The sequence below is a fragment of the Cyprinodon tularosa genome, unplaced genomic scaffold (genome assembly GCF_016077235.1).
Source record: "Cyprinodon tularosa strain WSP-4 unplaced genomic scaffold, ASM1607723v1 ctg114, whole genome shotgun sequence".
Lineage (NCBI taxonomy): Eukaryota > Metazoa > Chordata > Actinopteri > Cyprinodontiformes > Cyprinodontidae > Cyprinodon > Cyprinodon tularosa.
Genome location: NW_024037937.1, coordinates 1,119,066 through 1,136,219, shown reverse-complemented (window position 1 = coordinate 1,136,219; position 17,154 = coordinate 1,119,066). Strand labels below are relative to the sequence as shown.

The following is a 17,154-nucleotide window of genomic DNA, read 5'->3' as shown; positions in this document are numbered from 1 at the left end:
GGTTTTATGAGTCATGGAAATTTATGTCAGACGCGCAATACCGTTTAAACTATTACCCGATTATAATACCTTCTGTTTTAGAAAAGCCGTTGGTCCTATTCGGCTGCAAAAAACCGAGCCAGCTTGGATGAGATTCACGTACAACGTGCTGAGGTCACCGTGTTGGGCGGAGTTACTGCAGGAAGTCAATGGGTCTGAAATCAGTGAAAGGCGGTAGAAATATGCTGCTAAGCGGTTACCCATGTAAACAAATAGTTTTTTACTGACTTTTAGTCGCCAGATTCTGTATCTACTAAACTCTCTTTATAACGTTAATTGTTGTACGTAGATGCTCTGTCCTTACATCGGTCTGTTACATTAGTTAAGCTGCTTTGCTGTTGCTGGGTTCAGTTGGTTGACATGAAACTTTGTGTAACGTTCATTATTTAGTGAAGCAGTGGAAGGCATGAAGAACCTGTTCTATGAGCCTGAACTCTAACAACCTGATCGAAATGGAGGCTCCTCTGGACTCTATGCAGAATCCTGACTTTAGGTAACATCAACTTCGGTTTCTCAATATTATTTTATATGTTACTAGCTCTAAATGACCAGGGGCGGAGCTAGATGGGGGGCCAGGGGTGGCCATGGCCTGTGATCAACTATTATTATTATAGTTGATCACAGAATTATTATTGATGAAAGTAATGACAATGTAAAATATGTTAGCCCCAGAACTTAAACCTGAAAGAATTTTGTCCACTATACCTTTTATTTACACAGCATAGATGTTTAAATATATCCAAAGGCTGCAGGAAAGTATGGTTTGTCTTTATTTAGAAAATATGGATGTTGTGCTCGTTCCTGTTGGAACAGTGTAGATTGACCCTGAGGTTTTGGTGCCTTTTGGCCGCCCCTATTAGGACTTTCTGGCTACTCCGCTGTAACGAACGGTTTTATTTATCTTGTAGCTCTGTCCTGTCGTCATGCGAGCCAGAGCTCCAGGAATTGATGCGACAGATAGACATCATGATCAGCCACCAAAAGAGGGAGTGGGAAGCTGAGATGTGCGCCCTGGAGCTCAGGGTGAAAAACGGAGAGGAGGAGCTGTTAGCCTCTAAAAACATTATTGAACGAAGGGACCTGGAGGTAAAAAAAAAAAAAACAGAAAAAGGAAACCTTCCACAAAGTATCCAAACCTGTGAGTAGGGCTGGGCGATATAGAAAAAAAGGTCATCGATAAAAAAAAATGCATATTGATCGATATTGATAATTATTGAAAAGATTTGAAACCATATTTTATGTGCAGCTCTGCCTGGACATTTTATGATATTGCTAAATGATTTAATTTTAATAAAGAACACAAACACAGACTTCGAATTAAATCTTTATTTAACCAACTATTTTAACCATAACAGAATTGTTTTAAAGAAAAATAACTTAATAGACCTGAGTTATGTTATTAAATACTGACAAAGAATAAACTAAAGTGACCAGAAAAGTGACCAAAATAAATATAACAAATAAATAAATAGACGGTTTGAGAGGGCGGGTGTTTATGATGGTGTTCCTGAGTCCGCGATTGCAATTGGTTGGGAGGAAGTAGTGACTAGCATAAATCTACATGATAGGCTACAATGAGAAGGAAGGAAAACTGCGTTTCTTTATCGAACTTTTATCGACTCTCTTTTTTTCTATTGCGCCACACGTCTATCGATCGATATATATCATTATTGAATTATCGCCCAGCCCTACCTGTGAGACTTCTGTCAATCAGTGAGCGTTTTTTGGGTTGTTTTGTCTCTTTTTACCACATGAGGAATTTGGAGCCTTGATCAAGTTTTTTTTTTTACCAATGTGCTCTTTTGTTTTATTGCAGATTGGGTTACTTCACCAACAGCTGGAAGACGCTCGGAGAGGTCGCCAAGATGTAGTTGCAAAGTACGAGCAACAACTGCAGAAACTCCAGGAAGAGGTGAGACAACTAATCCATCGGAGAGCAAACAGCTCAAGGGTTTATCTGTGAGCATATTGCGCTGGACAACATCAAAATCTAGATTAGTCATTTTGTCTTAAAATAGGTGCATTTATTCTTAGATTGAGGAGGTAAAAGAGACATTTTGCCAATGGAACAAGACAATTTACACTTAAAATAAGAAAACACAATTGCATTGTCTTATTTCGAGTGCATATTATCTGATTATCTTATTTTAAGAGTAAAAATACTCCTTCCATTGGCAAACTATCTCATTTACTTCCTCAAATTAAGGGTAAATACAATTAATTTCAGAAACGTTTACTTATTTCTAGATCGTTTTTCCAGTGTAGTTGTAGTTATTTTATTAAGAAGAACATGCATTTAAAAGTGTGAGCTAATGATTCTGGACATGCTTCCTTTCAGCTTAACAAATTAAAGAGAAGTTACCAAAAACTGCAACGCAAACAGCTCAAGGAGACAAGCGGAGAAACAAAAGGAACAGAGAATTCAAAGGTTACTTTACTACATTTATTCCTCCATTTCGATTGGTTACATAAGTTCCAATAAAAACACTGATAATAATGTAGACCTTAATGCTTTTTTTCCTTTAGGAACATCAGCAGTACTCAGCAGAGTGGGAGCAACAGAGGGCAGAGTACCAAAAGCAGCTGACAAACCTGGAGGCGCAGAATAAGAGCCTAACTGAGGAGATCTCCCATATTAATGTAACAGTATGTTTGCTGCCTTTAAACCACAAAAAGTTTGAATGTGAAGCTGCAAGGATCTCTTTATTTTTAAGGTGTTATGCTTCATTCCCAGAGCCAGTGGGCATCATGGCGAGTGGAGCGGGAGCACAGGGAGTGCTGCTCACAGGTGCAGCATCTCTGTGCCCAGCTGGAAAAGGCCCACAGCAGCCTGCTTTCTCAGGAGCTGGAACTGGAGCGCCTTCGACCATTTGAGTCCCTGTTGGCACGGCGGCAGAAGGATCAGCAGGTTAGCGAGTGGGATATGGAATACTGCGTGTTTTGCAGCTCATACAAGCCATTTCAATCTCAGGAGGAAAACAAATAAAAGGCAGAGATCATATTTTGGAAAACTACAGCATATTAAATACAAATCCACACAATGCAAAAGTAGTTATTCTGCTAGAAGCTTGTCACATTCTACAAAAACCCTCACCTCAATATTTTTATTGGGATTTAAAAGATTTAAAAAAATGAATTGCTAAATTTTGGTTTTCAAAAAAAAATTTTTAGAAATGAAAATCTGAATAGTGTGGCATCTATTTTGTTCAGCCTCTCAGTGGGAACCTTTGCACCCACAGCTTCCAGCACTCTGAAGTTCATAACTGTCTCCTTTAGAGACTTTCCTGTATCTCAAAAGGTAGATCAAGCCCAGTCAGAGTGGATTACGATCATCTGTGGATTTAGCTCTAACCTTTGACTGGGCCAATCTTAATGCATGAATACAATATGATTAAAGATCATTTTGCAATGAGGGGTGACCGGAGACCAAATGAAGCCAGAACTAGATTAGAATCAATCTATACTGATCAATCTGTACCATCAGGAAAATAAACAAACACACATGAGGCAGACTAGATTCTTACTTAGCTGACAATTATATACATGTGTTAAAACATCTATGTTGTTAAAAGGTATATTTTATGGTTCTGAATAGTATATATATCAAAAAGTATGAGCAGTCGTTCTTTATTTCTGATTACTTTAAAAACTCCCAGATTTATGAAAAAAAACAACTAAACTTTCCTCTATTTCCCACGAAACTCAGCAACTAGTTCTGAAAAGAGCTTTAATTCTGTTTTTCATTATTAATGTCAGTTTATGGTTATTATAACTAATCTCTATTTATTCACTGGATTGCTAATTGCCTGAAAAAAGTGAAGCCACCATCTGCCATATTGGTACTCCCCACTCCCACAGAGACACGCAGTAAAAATGCCTCCCTGTGTGGAATTTGGCTGCAAAAACAAGCAGTTTGTTGGCTGTGGGAAGACGATATGCAGGTAATTTCACAGTCAGTGGATGTACTAACCAAGAAAATCCATATATACACCAATGCATCCTATAGTATAGTATTTAGCGTAAGAATAGTCTGGCTATTTTGGAAGGACTCAAAGTGATTGACTAAATTAACATTAGTGTCTAACATTAGAAAATAGAAAGTAGAGCAAATAGAAAGTAATTCACTGTGACATGTAAATGTAGAAATTCTTAATTAAGTGGATGATGCTGTCATTTTTGTAGTGTTTGTTTTATTTCTCATGTGAAAAAGTTATGTGCTGAAATATAGTACAAGGGGAAAAAAACTAAAACATTATATATATATTTAAATATGGGTAAAATTCCTGGTTTTTTTAAATCAATGTAACATGCAAAATATTTCTGCACATATGTGTGTGTGTCATCTGTAATAAATCCATGTATATTATATATACATCATCAGTTTAGCACTTTGGGCACATCTGTATTATTATGCTCCATTAACGCATTCATTTTATTGTGATGGATTTGTATAAAATGTTATATTACCTGTTTTATAGACTTCATTGACTTCATAATGACTATACAAAGTGATGTGCCTATTTTTTTTTATATAAGTTAAAGTAATCTACTTATGCTGTGACACAGCAAGTGTTTGTCAAAGTGATGAATTTATATTTACTTTAAAAGTCTTAAGTCCCCCTGAAAATGAGAACATCATTATTGTTTGAGGCTGTAGCACACATATTGTTTACATTGCCACTAACTAGGGAGTACCAATATGGAGGCCAGTGGCTTCACTTCAACGCCATTTTACCAACAAGCAATCAGCAATCAAGTGTATAAATAGAGATCAGTGGTTAGTATACATACAGTTAAAATGTCAAATGAGTCAGTTTACCTTTTTCAGTGCTTCCACCTTCTGGTTTAAAGGGGAACTGCTTGTTAGTCAAATTAGATGGATTCTAGTTTTGCTCACTTTTGCAATAACAGGGATCCTGCAGATCCTTAAAAAAAATCATTAAATTCTTCAGTATAAAAATAAAGCCTTAATTGGTGTTAAAATGTCTTAAATCAGTCTTTCATAGGTCTTAAAATAGTCACCAAGTCATAAATAGGATTTTATTTTTGTATTTCATATCAAAAATTAAAATAATTCATGATAATTTTTTGACATTTACCGAACAGCTTAGCTGTAACTATTATTGGTTCCATCATGAAAGCAGAACCAATAAAAACAATGTTGCAAACAGACCTTGGTGTGATGCGCCAATAACGTGGGGAAGTGTTAAATTCAATGAAAATTGGCGATCCAGCTAAAAGTTTTTTGCATGGCTATAAACAGTCCGGGTATATTATATGAGGAATGGCGTATTTTGAGCACGGAGTCATTCAAGCTTGGCACGATGGGAATCAAAGCTGTGGCATCAGACATGTGAAGAATGAAAAACAAAGCGCTGAAAAGCAGCTATTTCCTCAGTTCTGCTCCATCCTTGTCTCTTCAAGGTCTTTACATCCGTATCTGACGTCAAAAAAAAGCACCAGTAGCACCAAATCTATGGATAATGTTTGGCGGTTCGCCTAAAATGAAAGCGGAGCTAATACGGACTTTGAGTAGGGTTCAAAACAAAGTTGGTGAATTCCTTTCATTAGTTGTTAAAAATATTTCTGTTATTTGTGTGTTTTTAGCTTTCTTCCTATATGGAAAGTTTTTCAAAATTGTTAACATTTCTAGTGGGCCAGAAAGTAATGGTTTATGTTAAAATAAGTATCAGGTTAAAGTTGTTGCAACCAGGTTTTCTTTTGTTTATTTATTTCAAGGGACAAAAATAGTCTTAAATTTAAATTGTCTTATGTTGAAGGAACCCTGCAAGAACAGATGGAAGAAAAAAAAAATAAGTTTTGAGATCAATTTCGCATATTTTTAGAAAAAAAAACAAGATATTAAATTTGAGAGCATAAACTGAGGAAGATCTATGATTCCAGGTCATGTGTCTCCGCCATTTCCTGGTGTTTAATGGAAAAACAGCTGTTTTTCTTTTTTATGCGGTTACACATAAAAAACGGTGATGATTTGGGTTTTTGTTTCCAAACGAAAATAAATCAATTACCGTATTTTTTTTTTCCCACTTGCCTCACATTTAAGCCAACCTTCATGTTGGCTGTTGTTGTCGTAACTCAACAATAAAATGTTCAATAGGCATGAACTGTTTTGCTCCCTCATCAGGTCTGTCTTCTCAAACATCTCCAGGAAGTGCTGGATAAATAAGCCAGACTCCTTTGAATTTTTTTTCTCTGACCAGAATCCTGTCGGGCAGAACTCTTAGAATCTATTTCATTGATCTGAACCCAACAGGAGGGGATTGGGAGCCCGTCAGACTCTCAGGATAGAACCATGAGGAGAACTGATCTCCAGCAACAAAGACTACAGAATGAAGCTGCCAGGCTCTGTCAAGCGCTTCAAGCTAAAGATCAAGTCATCCGGTAGGTGAACCGTTCCAGCATTCCTAGATGCAGTGTGACGCCTCATACTCAAGGTGGCGCTCTATCCCTACATTGTTTAAGATGCAGTGGATGAAAGAGTCTGAAGGAAAAGTTACAACAATAAAAGTTTTAACATTTATGCACATTTTGATTGGTTTTCTTGTGCTCTGCAGCTCTCTGGAGGACTGCCTGGCGGCTCAGGGCTGTGCTGGTGTGGAGATCCTCAGGAAGGACCTAGAGAGGACAGCGGCTAAGCTTCAGGGAGCACAAGCATGTGAGGCACACCTCAGGGCTGAGGTGGCATGTCTGAAAGAGAGGTGATTACTTTCATCATCTGAAAGGAAAAGAAGAAACCTCCACTAAAAACTGATACATTTAAACTTCTGTCTTGTTTTTTTTTTTTTTCCTCTCATCTGGGCTCAGATTGGAGAGTTTAAGCAGACGGCAAAGTGATCAAACAAATCTGGAGCAAGAACTGAGAACCGTCAAGGCAGATTTTGACTCTTCATCTGTTGAAATCAAGAAGGTTAGACTTCTGCTGATGTTTCTGTGTGGGTTTTACCGTCGCCATGACAACATACCTCTCTCATCCCTGGAATTCCTCTTTAGCTCAGGGAGGAGCTGGAGAGGTCCCGGCAGACCCACAGCAGAGAGGTTGAGGGAATGAGGAGGGAGGTGTCCAAGCTGACAGCTGAGCTGCACCGCCGTGACCTGTCCATCTCCGCACTGAGCGCCTCCTCGTCCAGCATCGAGGTGCGGCGGGCAGAACACAAAGCAGCTGAGCTCAAAGTGAGTTTGTCTGGTTTATCAAACTGGAGAGTTTAAAGATGATGGAACCACCTGCCCCCCAGTAGCAGTCGCTCATCATTAGTTCTAAATTCATTATCTATACCTAAATGGTTCCTTATGCTCTGATCCACTCACTGAAGAACTGAATTATCTCCCCTGATTTTAGCAAGTATGTAAAACAACATGCCAGTGGAATAAGATGATTTATGTATAGAAAGAAAACATCTCAATGTCTTATTTCAAGGGCATAATATCTAATTATCTTACTTTTAATAGCATAAATACTAATGTCATGTTATTTACCAGCATAAATAAAGGGCATATACACTTATTTAAACACATTTTTTCTCATTTCAGGTTCTTTTTTATCAGTTATATATAAGCTGTAGTTTTGGGGGTGCAGCTTGTTTTCATGGAGACACAGGTTAAATTTTTAATAGTGGCCAGGACCAGTTGCACTAGAACTCCCCATGATCTTCATCTCACTCTGTTTCTGCCTCCAAAGTGTTTTTCTTTCTCTATTTTCCTCTAGTTTTCTTCCTTTCCTAAACTGCCTCTCACTGTCTGTTGAAAACATTGATTTTTTTTGTTCTCATTATTGTACTCTGGTTCTATGTTTTTATTTAATGGTGAAAGAGTAAAAGGGGCTGAGCAAAAATTATCAAATACATGATAGGTTGAGACTCTTAACAGGTTTGGGATTACCAAGTATTTTTTCCACGGTTAGAGGTGTGTTTGCACGTTTTTATGAAACCACATAGACATTTTTTTCCCTCCTGTTGCTCACTTAGATGACTCAGGCCCAGCTGGAGTCTCTGCAAGCTGAGAACCAGCATCTGAAAGCTCTGCTGCAGAAACCCCAGCCTCACTCACCCAAGGTTTGTCTGTCCAACATCCAGCTTAGATTCTTCTGCGTTGGCTTGGGAATGTTGCTCATCCCTGATCTGCCTTTGCATCCTTTAGGAAACAGGATCCTCACCAACATCCCTGCAGCAGCACTACGCGCCCCCGCTGAGCGGCCTGGAAAAGGAAAACCGACACTTACGGCAGCCACTCTCTAAGACGCAGACACTGCCAGATGCCCCAAGTAGGACGTGTCAGGAGCGGTATGAACAAGCTCTGCTCAGCCACGCCATGACGGAGCACCTGCAGCCTGATCAGGAAAGGTAGATGCCACAAACATGTGGGTAAAAGACAAAACGCCTCCATACCATAATACTCTAAATCCCTGTTGAAGCAGGCTTTGGGAACAGAAGACAGCCACTAGTTATGAAGGCGAGATCCAGAGGATCTTTAAAGCTCTTCAGATCTCACCACAATCTTCCCACCAGCAGCCCACAAGCGAACACAAAGACAGCAGAGCACATTCCTCTTCCTCCTCGTCGACCAGCAGCAATGCTAGACTTGCCAGGAGAAACTCGGTGCCAACCTTAACTCCTCACAAATCTGCTGCTGAGGGCCAAAGCTCCAGCTCTGAAGACTCTCTGACCTCTCGGTTCAGAGAGAGAGGGATTCCCTCTCCCTCCTTGGAGGTGAGTTGTCCGATTTGATGCCCGTGCTCCGCTCCATGTGCCGAGAGCTACAGTAGATGTTTGTTTTTTTCTTCCCCACCAGGAGGCGCTATCGGCGTCACCCACACGCAACGCAGTCACCCGTTTCCTGGAGGAAGAGAGCTTATGGTCCAGAGAACTCCAACAGAAACTGGACAGCCACATCCAGGGCATGAATGAGAACAACTTCAAGACGATGTCCAAGTTCCTTGAGAACAGCTCAGGACAAGGCTGACCCGGACCTGTGAAGGTCTCAGCAGTGACTCCAGCTTTAATACACCCGACAGCAAACAGGATAGTGTGTTAGCTGACTCTTTGGAAACAACCCGCTCTTGTTTTCACAAGTTTTTCGTACCTTTTAGTGCAAATCGGTGTATTGTAAATCTTATGGCACAAGCTTTGTAAATTAGGTACATTTAAAAAAAACTAAAAAAACAAGTCCAGTCCTGTTGTGTCAGAAAATGCGCCACTTCTGCTGTGCCCCTTTAGACATCTCATCATAGCTGACGTACCTTCTCTCATCACGTTTAATTTCTTCCATCTATATCTAAGGATCAGCTAGCTATCTATTGATGAATGCTCTGGTCTGAATCTGCCCAATATCTATTAGCTGAAATCATCAGAAAGTAGGTCAGGCTGCTGTCAGTTGGAGCCAGTGTAAGCATTCAGCATGCTGAGGTGATTAAACATTCCTCAATCAGACAAAGCATTTGGTTTCTGTTACAGAGCATTAACTTAATGTCAGGAGCTTGCTCCTGTGATTGGGGTATATTTCTCTAGCAAACATAAGGTATTAGCTGGTGATCAAAATGCTAACGCTACAGTATCAGATGAGTGGGACCATTATTCCCATAAAGCCCAGCATCTATCTGCACCATTGAACTCTAGTGTTAAAGCTCCAGCAGATGTTTCCCGCTGCTTTCTTTTGCTTTACCCTAATTTCATGTAGAGCCACGTGTAATCAGATGCAGAAATAATGTGTTCTGGCTGTGACCTTATTGCTGAAACCAATTTAGGACAATAAACTGAATGATATACTCTGTCAGGTATGTTAGAAAGATTAAAAAAAAAAAAAAAAGTACAAGGAAAGCTTAGACTATTGCTGGAAAGTTTTAATAAAGTAGGGCTCCTGTTTATTAATTTATTAGGAAACGATGCTGACGGAGGGTGACAGAGTCATGCACCAGATGTGCAAAACGATCTAAATGTGTTCCCATTTGATGTCAACCAGCCTGATTACCATCCAGTTTCTTTAGATTGTTCATGCTCTGGATGCCCCCCTGTGTCTCTTTTATTTACTCTCCCTGGTTTCATCAGCGTTTACAGCCACCTTTTCTGCAGAACCCCTCCAGCTTGTCAAAGTGGAGGAATGTGTGCACCATGCCAGTGCTGTCATGAAGCCTCCCCTGCGGTCTGCTTTGTCCTCATCATTAAAAACCTGTTGGAATGTTAATATCAACCATGTGGAAGGCTGAGAGGCCAGGGGAGCTTTGTCCAGATGAATTTTATAGCTTGTTTTTAATGAGAGACATGTTGAATGAATGGAAATAAACTGAGGAAAATAAACAGAAAAACAGGAATGTGTTTTTCATTTTTCCTGTTATTATAGGGAACAGAAATGTGATGGTCGGCTGGCTGTCAGACCTTTGGCTTCTCTTCCCCCCCCAAACAAACAACACTGAAGAGTTTGGCAAAGCAGGGATTCCTCCTTCCAAGTTCTGCATGTGGAGATTTCATGAAAGGGGCTTACTAACACAAATATTCACTCCTGGCACTTGAAGATTAGGCTTCAGGTTTATTCATGTAATGATTAATGAGGAGTTAATGCTTCAAAGTTTAGGATTATTGAGCAAGAGGGATAAATGTTAGGAGATAGAATGTTTATGTTGAACATGATACAGGCAATTTCTAATGAAAACACGTTTCATGTAAAATGTGTAGCATTTGGCTAACTACAGACAGATTGTTTCTTCAGACTAATTAAAAATATTAGTGAAAAAATGAAATAGTTTAACTAGTATGACGCAGAAATACAAGCTGTATAAAACAGGACAAGATGGTAAATTAAAAAGTATACAATTCTAACCATAGTTCAGCAATTTAACCGGAAAGCTTAATGGCAGCTTGGTAGTTCTGCAGCTGATGTGGTAACTTAGGATCAAACCAAAAACTAGATCGGTAAGGACACTAAAGCCACAGCAGAAGTCCATCATTAGTGCAGTCCGCATTGTTCTATCAGTTAGGAAAGAACTGGGACCAGGAGGCCAGATGCTTCCTAGTGCCAATGCAGTATAGCAGCATAAGGCCTAATTCCTATAGCTGCCACTAGGAACTATAAGGTAGCTCTCAATCCTATCAATGATAGAACAGGCCACCTCTGGTGACGTGCTCAATGAGACACATGCCAAACTGCAAATGTCATCACCAGTGTTGTAGTACTCGAAATCGGTCTCGAGACCATTTTTTAATGGTTTCGGACTTGACCGCATTTGGTGTCGGTCTTGTCTCTGTCGCAGGCGCTGAGGACTCGGCATTTTATTTCAAGACCGGTCAAGACCACAACTGTGGAAATAACGCTAATCATCGGAATATTATCAGTTTCTTTAAGATCGTTCTTTTTATTGGATGCTTGGATTCAAATCCAAGCAATAACCTGTCTCATTGGTAAAAGCAGGGAAGGAGATCAATCTATTTTTTCAACAAATTATCTCATAACATATTTCACAACTTGGTGATAGATATAGATTTATTTAAGAAAAGTTATATAATATAGCTTTAATCTGTATATGAGAGAGAAACAAGAAAAATGATTGTCTTTTTTACAGTTTTACACATTTTACAGAATTTAGCACATTGTTTTGAAATAGCACATTTAAAAACAACATAAATGAGTGTACTGTTCATGAACGGCAGAGAAAATACAATTTTGATCGACTTTGATTAATTGTTTGAAATTCTGTGATTACTACACAGAAGTACTAAATAAAGATGTTAATGTTTAGTCCAGTTCTGTGTGTTAAATATCTAGGTGTTTTTATGTGAATGTGGGTCTTTTAGATCAATTTTTGTGATTTTGATTATGTTTCACATTTTATTGTCACATACTGGCGCTGGTCTTGGTCTTGACTTGGTCTCGGACCCTAAAAGTCTTGGTCTTGTCTCGGTCTCGATACACTCTGGTCTTGGTCTTGTCTTGGTCTCGGGTTAGGTGGTCTTGACCACAACACTGGTCATCACCATATGTTTTGGGTTTTAAATAGAGAGGCTTGTTTGTTTGACAATTTTGTATAACATACATGCTTTTATTTTTGTAGTTCATTACTGGTGGCATGTCGCCCCAATTTCACCAGCATCATTCCACTATGTTTCTGATAAGTAATGACGTCTGTGAGGCAGGAGCTTGATTGGATTCCCCCAAAACAGTCAGTAACTCTTTTCCCTCTTGAGTTCTTACTGTTGGGCGAGTAAGCAAGACCCCTAAATGTAACGTAAAGCTGTAAAATCAAAAGCAAAACTCAAATATCAATGTTAAAACAACTTTGAAAGGCAACGTTCTAAAGAATAATATAAACTTGAACGATAAGTATCCTGATCATACTAAAAATACTAATGTTTGAAAATAATTAAATGTATGTATTTATTATCAAAACATGCATACATTTATTTTTTTAATTCTGCAATTTCTGCACCAGGTGGCGCTTCAGGCAGCCAGAAAAGCCAGCCATGATTGGTCACCCCTCCCAGGTGATTCTTTGTTCCCACTGGGATGAGATGTACTTCCAACCTCTTGAACGAGCAGTTCTCCTCCTAACCAGAAGGTGACAGTAGTGATAGCATCATGTGGAATGTCCTACTTAGACAATTAAAATTTTGTATATTAACCAAAAACTGTAAACAATACAGTTTTGAACTATATAGTACAAATAAAAATGTCAAATACATCATTTCTGGTCTTTAATGCATGTTATCAAAGATAAAGAACAACCGAACCCATTAAATGTATACATTGTGTAGAACAATGAATTAATTTAAATGACCAATATATAAATATTTGCGTAGCTTTGTTGGAGAAATCCTCATGCTTTCAAAGATTTATTTTAAAAACATAAATGTTGTTCATGTTCATTTTCTTGTTTATTGTGATTAGCATAGATTGACTATTAAAGATTTTTGGCACCAATTAGTTTTTGGTAACTCATCAGTGTACATTGGTCCCTGCCTGGCCAGGGATGAATAAATGAACATATTCTCAAACAGCTACTGGATGCAGGAGCAGGAGATAGGTAACCTGACAACAGCCAGATGCATCTGGCTGTTGTCAGGTTAGGAGATAGGAGCTACAATTTGAGATGTTCAGAGCCTTAATTAGTCTAATCACTGAATGTCATGGCTGCTGATTCTGAAGGGTTTAAATTCAGATTGTTACCTTTAGAATATAGTGTAAACTCTCAGTCATGACAGGGTTAAATTGGAAGCCAATTCAAGCCTGCTTTCTGGTTGCTTTAAAATACGATGATCATATCTTGTAACTGATTCATAACCCAAAGTACACTTTAATTTCGTTTTATTTTATTTCATTTATTTTATTTTCATATCCAAATTTCTAATTGAGTCAAAACAATATAATATAATTTACAATAACAGCAAAATCAATTAACTTTTTTCTCATGTGTGGATGCAAAATCATTTGTTAGCGGTGCAAACAGCAATAGACTGAGTACACAGCCTTTAGGTGCTCCAGTTCTTATTGTTGGAAAGCTGTTTGTTTTCTGGTGCAGACACACTTTATTTTTTGTCAGAAAGTTGACACCCTGTCTACTTTTAAAGTTAGGCTTAAAACGTTCCTTTTTGATAAAGCCTATAGTCAGAGTGGCTCAGGTTATCCTGAGCTATCTCTATAGTTATGCTGCTGTAGGCTTAGACTGCTGGAGGACATAGGGACCCCCATTTCATTATTCTGCCTCATTCTATCTCCATTTTCCCACTCAGCTGAATGTGTTAATTCAATCTCTAACGTCTGCTCTCTCTGCTTTTTCTCATAGTAGCTTCATCTGGTCTGTTCCTGTTTGGCTGAGAGAGAAATATCAGCTGTACTGCCGCCATCAATACCTTTGTCTATAGATGTTGGAGATCGGCCTGTTTTTCCATTGTAGTCCTGTTTCTCTGACTGTGACTGGCTGGATCTGCTCTCTTCATCCTCTGACATGGGAGCTGGCTCGGAGCTCTTCTGCCTGGCTGTGTGTTTCCTTGATGGGACCACCTTTGAAGCTTGTTTACAGTTGCCTTTTGTATCTCTACTTTTTTGTATCTCTGCTTCTGTCTCTTTGAACTCCAGTTGGCCTCAGCAGATGGCCGCTCACACTGAGCCTGATTCTGCTGGAGGTTTCTTCCTGTTAAAATGGAGTTACTCCTCTCCACTGTCGCTACAAGCATGCTTAGTGTGAGGGATTGCCTTTGAGTCAATTCGACTGTATTATCTGATGAACTGTAAAGTGCCTTGAGATGACATGTGTGGTGAATTGGCGCTATTTAAATAAATACAAACACGGAGATCAGGAATTTACCACACTCCGGTGGTCCTCATGGGAAATGGGATCTTCCTTCAGGCAAAACAATACAACTTGTGTCCACTGGGGGGAGCTAAAATTAAATACCTGAGTCAAAATAAAGTACATGTCTGCCACAGGGATTGTGGCATATAGGAGGTGAAGTTCTCTACATTCTGCACCACAAGTATGCAGCAAAGAGAGCACTTTACTTCTCTGCAGTCTAAGAAAGCTAAAAGCAATGAAGCAAGCAGATCATGCACTGTTTGCAGTTTTTTTCATGGGCTTATATCAGGATTTAGGTGTGCTGCTGTTATACAAAAGGAATGCATATCCAGTCCAACACACTCGCTGAATAAATAAAGGAGGGTGCTGGTTGACATATTCGGTCCCATTATTCATCTATCTTGATACATTGAGATATCTGAGGTATTTAGGGAACTTTTCTTATCTTCAGGATCATAACTTGTCATGTGAAAAAAATGAAGATGGATTGCTTGTGTAAATAGTTGACTTATCTCTGTGGAATCACTCCAGGGTGATGCAGGTCGGCGGGATTTTTTCACCCCCCCCCCCAAACAGACAGCGTTGGCTTGCCAGGAAAAGTGACTATGGAGGAGAGTAACATTGATTTCTCTAAAATGACTGGAAACGAGTTATGAGATACACAGAAGCTACAAATATTCTAATAAGACTGTAAAGTGGTTCTTGGGATGAGTGACTTGTCACCAGATCAGTGAAGTTTTCCCAGAATTGTTGCAGCCTGCATGCGCTCTTTGTTGCACATTCCATGGCAGGGCCTCAGAGAACATGCCTGACGTGCCTCGCGTGTGTCTGTCCTACTTCTACATCCAACAATACTCTTTATATGAAGGGGACCGTCTCATTGTCCTTCAGGCTGCACACACTTTAGGATAGGAGGGGGGGGGGGGGGGGGGGGGGGGGTCGTCACAGGCTGCTGATGAACACGTCTCGTGCAAAAAGGGTCGCTTTAGCGTGCTTTGAAGTTCCTGCAGGCTAAAAGGCGTGCAGCGCGTAGAGAGCACTGCTACAGGAGCCAAGAGGAAAAGAGCAAAGAATGCATTCCAGCAGACAATGAGTGCATTTAGATGTATTGTCCCCCACATACAGTACACAAACATGACTGTATTGAGTGCTGTGAATAATTATAAGGGGGAAAACTCAGCTTATACATTAGCTCTTTCAGTTTTGGCTCTGTTGACATTCTGGTATAGAGAAAAATAATTTTGTGGTTGAATTTCAACAAAAAAAAGCTAAAGCATTTTATCGAGTTAGTTTGTTTCCTCCTCTTGATTGATAAATGCAGATAGAGGTTTAATAGGGGTAGAAGCAAGTTCAGTCAAAAACTTCAGGAATTTCCAAGTTCAATCAGGAACTGAATTTGAATTGCTTAAAGATATAATCTGTATTAATGTAATTAAAATTGAGTTCTTATTTAGTAAAAAATATTTTGAACTAAACTTAAACTGGTATTTAAAGATTTGACAAAATTAGATTTACTGTGAAAATTCAAGTCAATAATTTAATCTGAGTTGAAAAATTAGATTCTGTTTGTTTTGAGACATCATGGTCCTTTAGCCACAGAGTAATCAGTCACAGATTTACTTATTTACTTATCAGATTAACTTATTTTACAGCATTTTAGGACAAACTGAGAATCCATTGGCTTGGTAGCTGTCATTAACAATCTAAAATGCCACTTATAAGATGCGTCCTGTAAAAAAGATCTTGGGCTAGGGTAACTGTAACGACTATGTTTCATTGAGCTATAAGCTATCAATGCTAAATTTGTAAAGTGTGCCAATGTATGTTTTCCATATCCATATGTTTAATGGTAAATGACGTCTAGCTACACAATCAGACAAAACTCTTTTACCCCTTGTTTAATTGAAGAAAAGCAACAACAAAAAAATGGCTACAAAATAATAAATACCAGTTCCTAGAATATGTACAAATGAGAGGAAGTTATTGCTCTTCCAGAGCATGATTTTATTAAATAAACACATGAATAATAATGATAGTACCCATAGAAAATGTCGTGTTAAATTAATGTGTGTCCGATGCAGTAATCAGTCCGAGTGACTACAGGGAGTCACTGTGCTGTTTGGGGAAATGGTGTGTACCACACTCAACATGGACAAGTGGAAGCAAAGGAAAGAGTTGTCTCAGGAGATTAGAAAGACCATTATTGACAAGAATATTAAAGGTAAAGGTTATAAGATCAATGTCCAAGCAGCTCGATGTCCCTGTGACTACAGTTGGACATTTTATCCAGAATTTTCAGATCCATGGGACAGTAACCAACCTCCCTGTTCTCGAGGTGGCCACAGGAGGGAAAATGATGACAAATCAAAGAGTTGATAATATGAACGGTAACGAAATAGCTCAGGAAAACTTCTAAAGAGATTAAAGGTGAACTTCAAGATCAAGCAACATCAGAGCCGGATGAATATTTGAGCCAAAGGCTGGTTATCCTACCCCAGCAGTGTGTCGCAGTGAGCTTGTCACAGATATTTTTGATTTATGCCCAATAATGAAGCGTGGTCTGCGCTATGTTATTCCACACCACAACCCAAGAGGGACAATCAGGAACTACCTGTGGGTCTAGATACGGCCGAGGCGGTGAGGAAGTGGAAAAACGCAAGGGGCAAGTTTGTGCGACAATGGAGGGACGAAAATGGGCGGGGACCCAGGTGGAAAAAGGGTCCCAGTGTTCTCTGCACCTCGCTCTTCCAGCTGGTCCTTCTTCATGAGTTGTTTTACACAATGGCGGTCATACAAACAAATCAAGCTGGTAAGCTACCAAA

General features: G+C 39.2%; 1 protein-coding gene across 1 annotated transcript; it reads left to right on the top strand.

Annotated features, from left to right (window-relative positions):
* The first annotated feature begins 172 nt into the window (after positions 1-172).
* Positions 173-10,360, top strand: cep63 (centrosomal protein 63). Its single transcript, XM_038304216.1, has 14 exons — positions 173-532; positions 948-1,125; positions 1,856-1,951; positions 2,378-2,467; positions 2,566-2,679; positions 2,774-2,947; positions 6,314-6,441; positions 6,615-6,758; positions 6,865-6,967; positions 7,051-7,230; positions 8,022-8,108; positions 8,194-8,396; positions 8,471-8,762; positions 8,845-10,360. Exons 1-14 carry the CDS (start codon positions 462-464, stop codon positions 9,013-9,015), a joined length of 2,031 nt encoding a protein of 676 aa, XP_038160144.1. The 5' UTR covers positions 173-461; the 3' UTR covers positions 9,016-10,360.
* Positions 10,361-17,154: the final 6,794 nt, after the last annotated feature.

What these genes read in the sequence shown, in the direction of transcription:
- cep63 (XM_038304216.1), top strand. Translation starts at nt 462, where the DNA reads ATGAGCCTGAACTCTAACAACCTGATCGAAATGGAGGCTCCTCTGGAC. An exon ending in AGGAGATCTCCCATATTAAT is followed by an intron (nt 2,680 to 2,773) that starts GTAACAGTATGT and finishes CTTCATTCCCAG; the next exon opens with AGCCAGTGGGCATCATGGCG. An exon ending in CATCTGTTGAAATCAAGAAG is followed by an intron (nt 6,968 to 7,050) that starts GTTAGACTTCTG and finishes ATTCCTCTTTAG; the next exon opens with CTCAGGGAGGAGCTGGAGAG.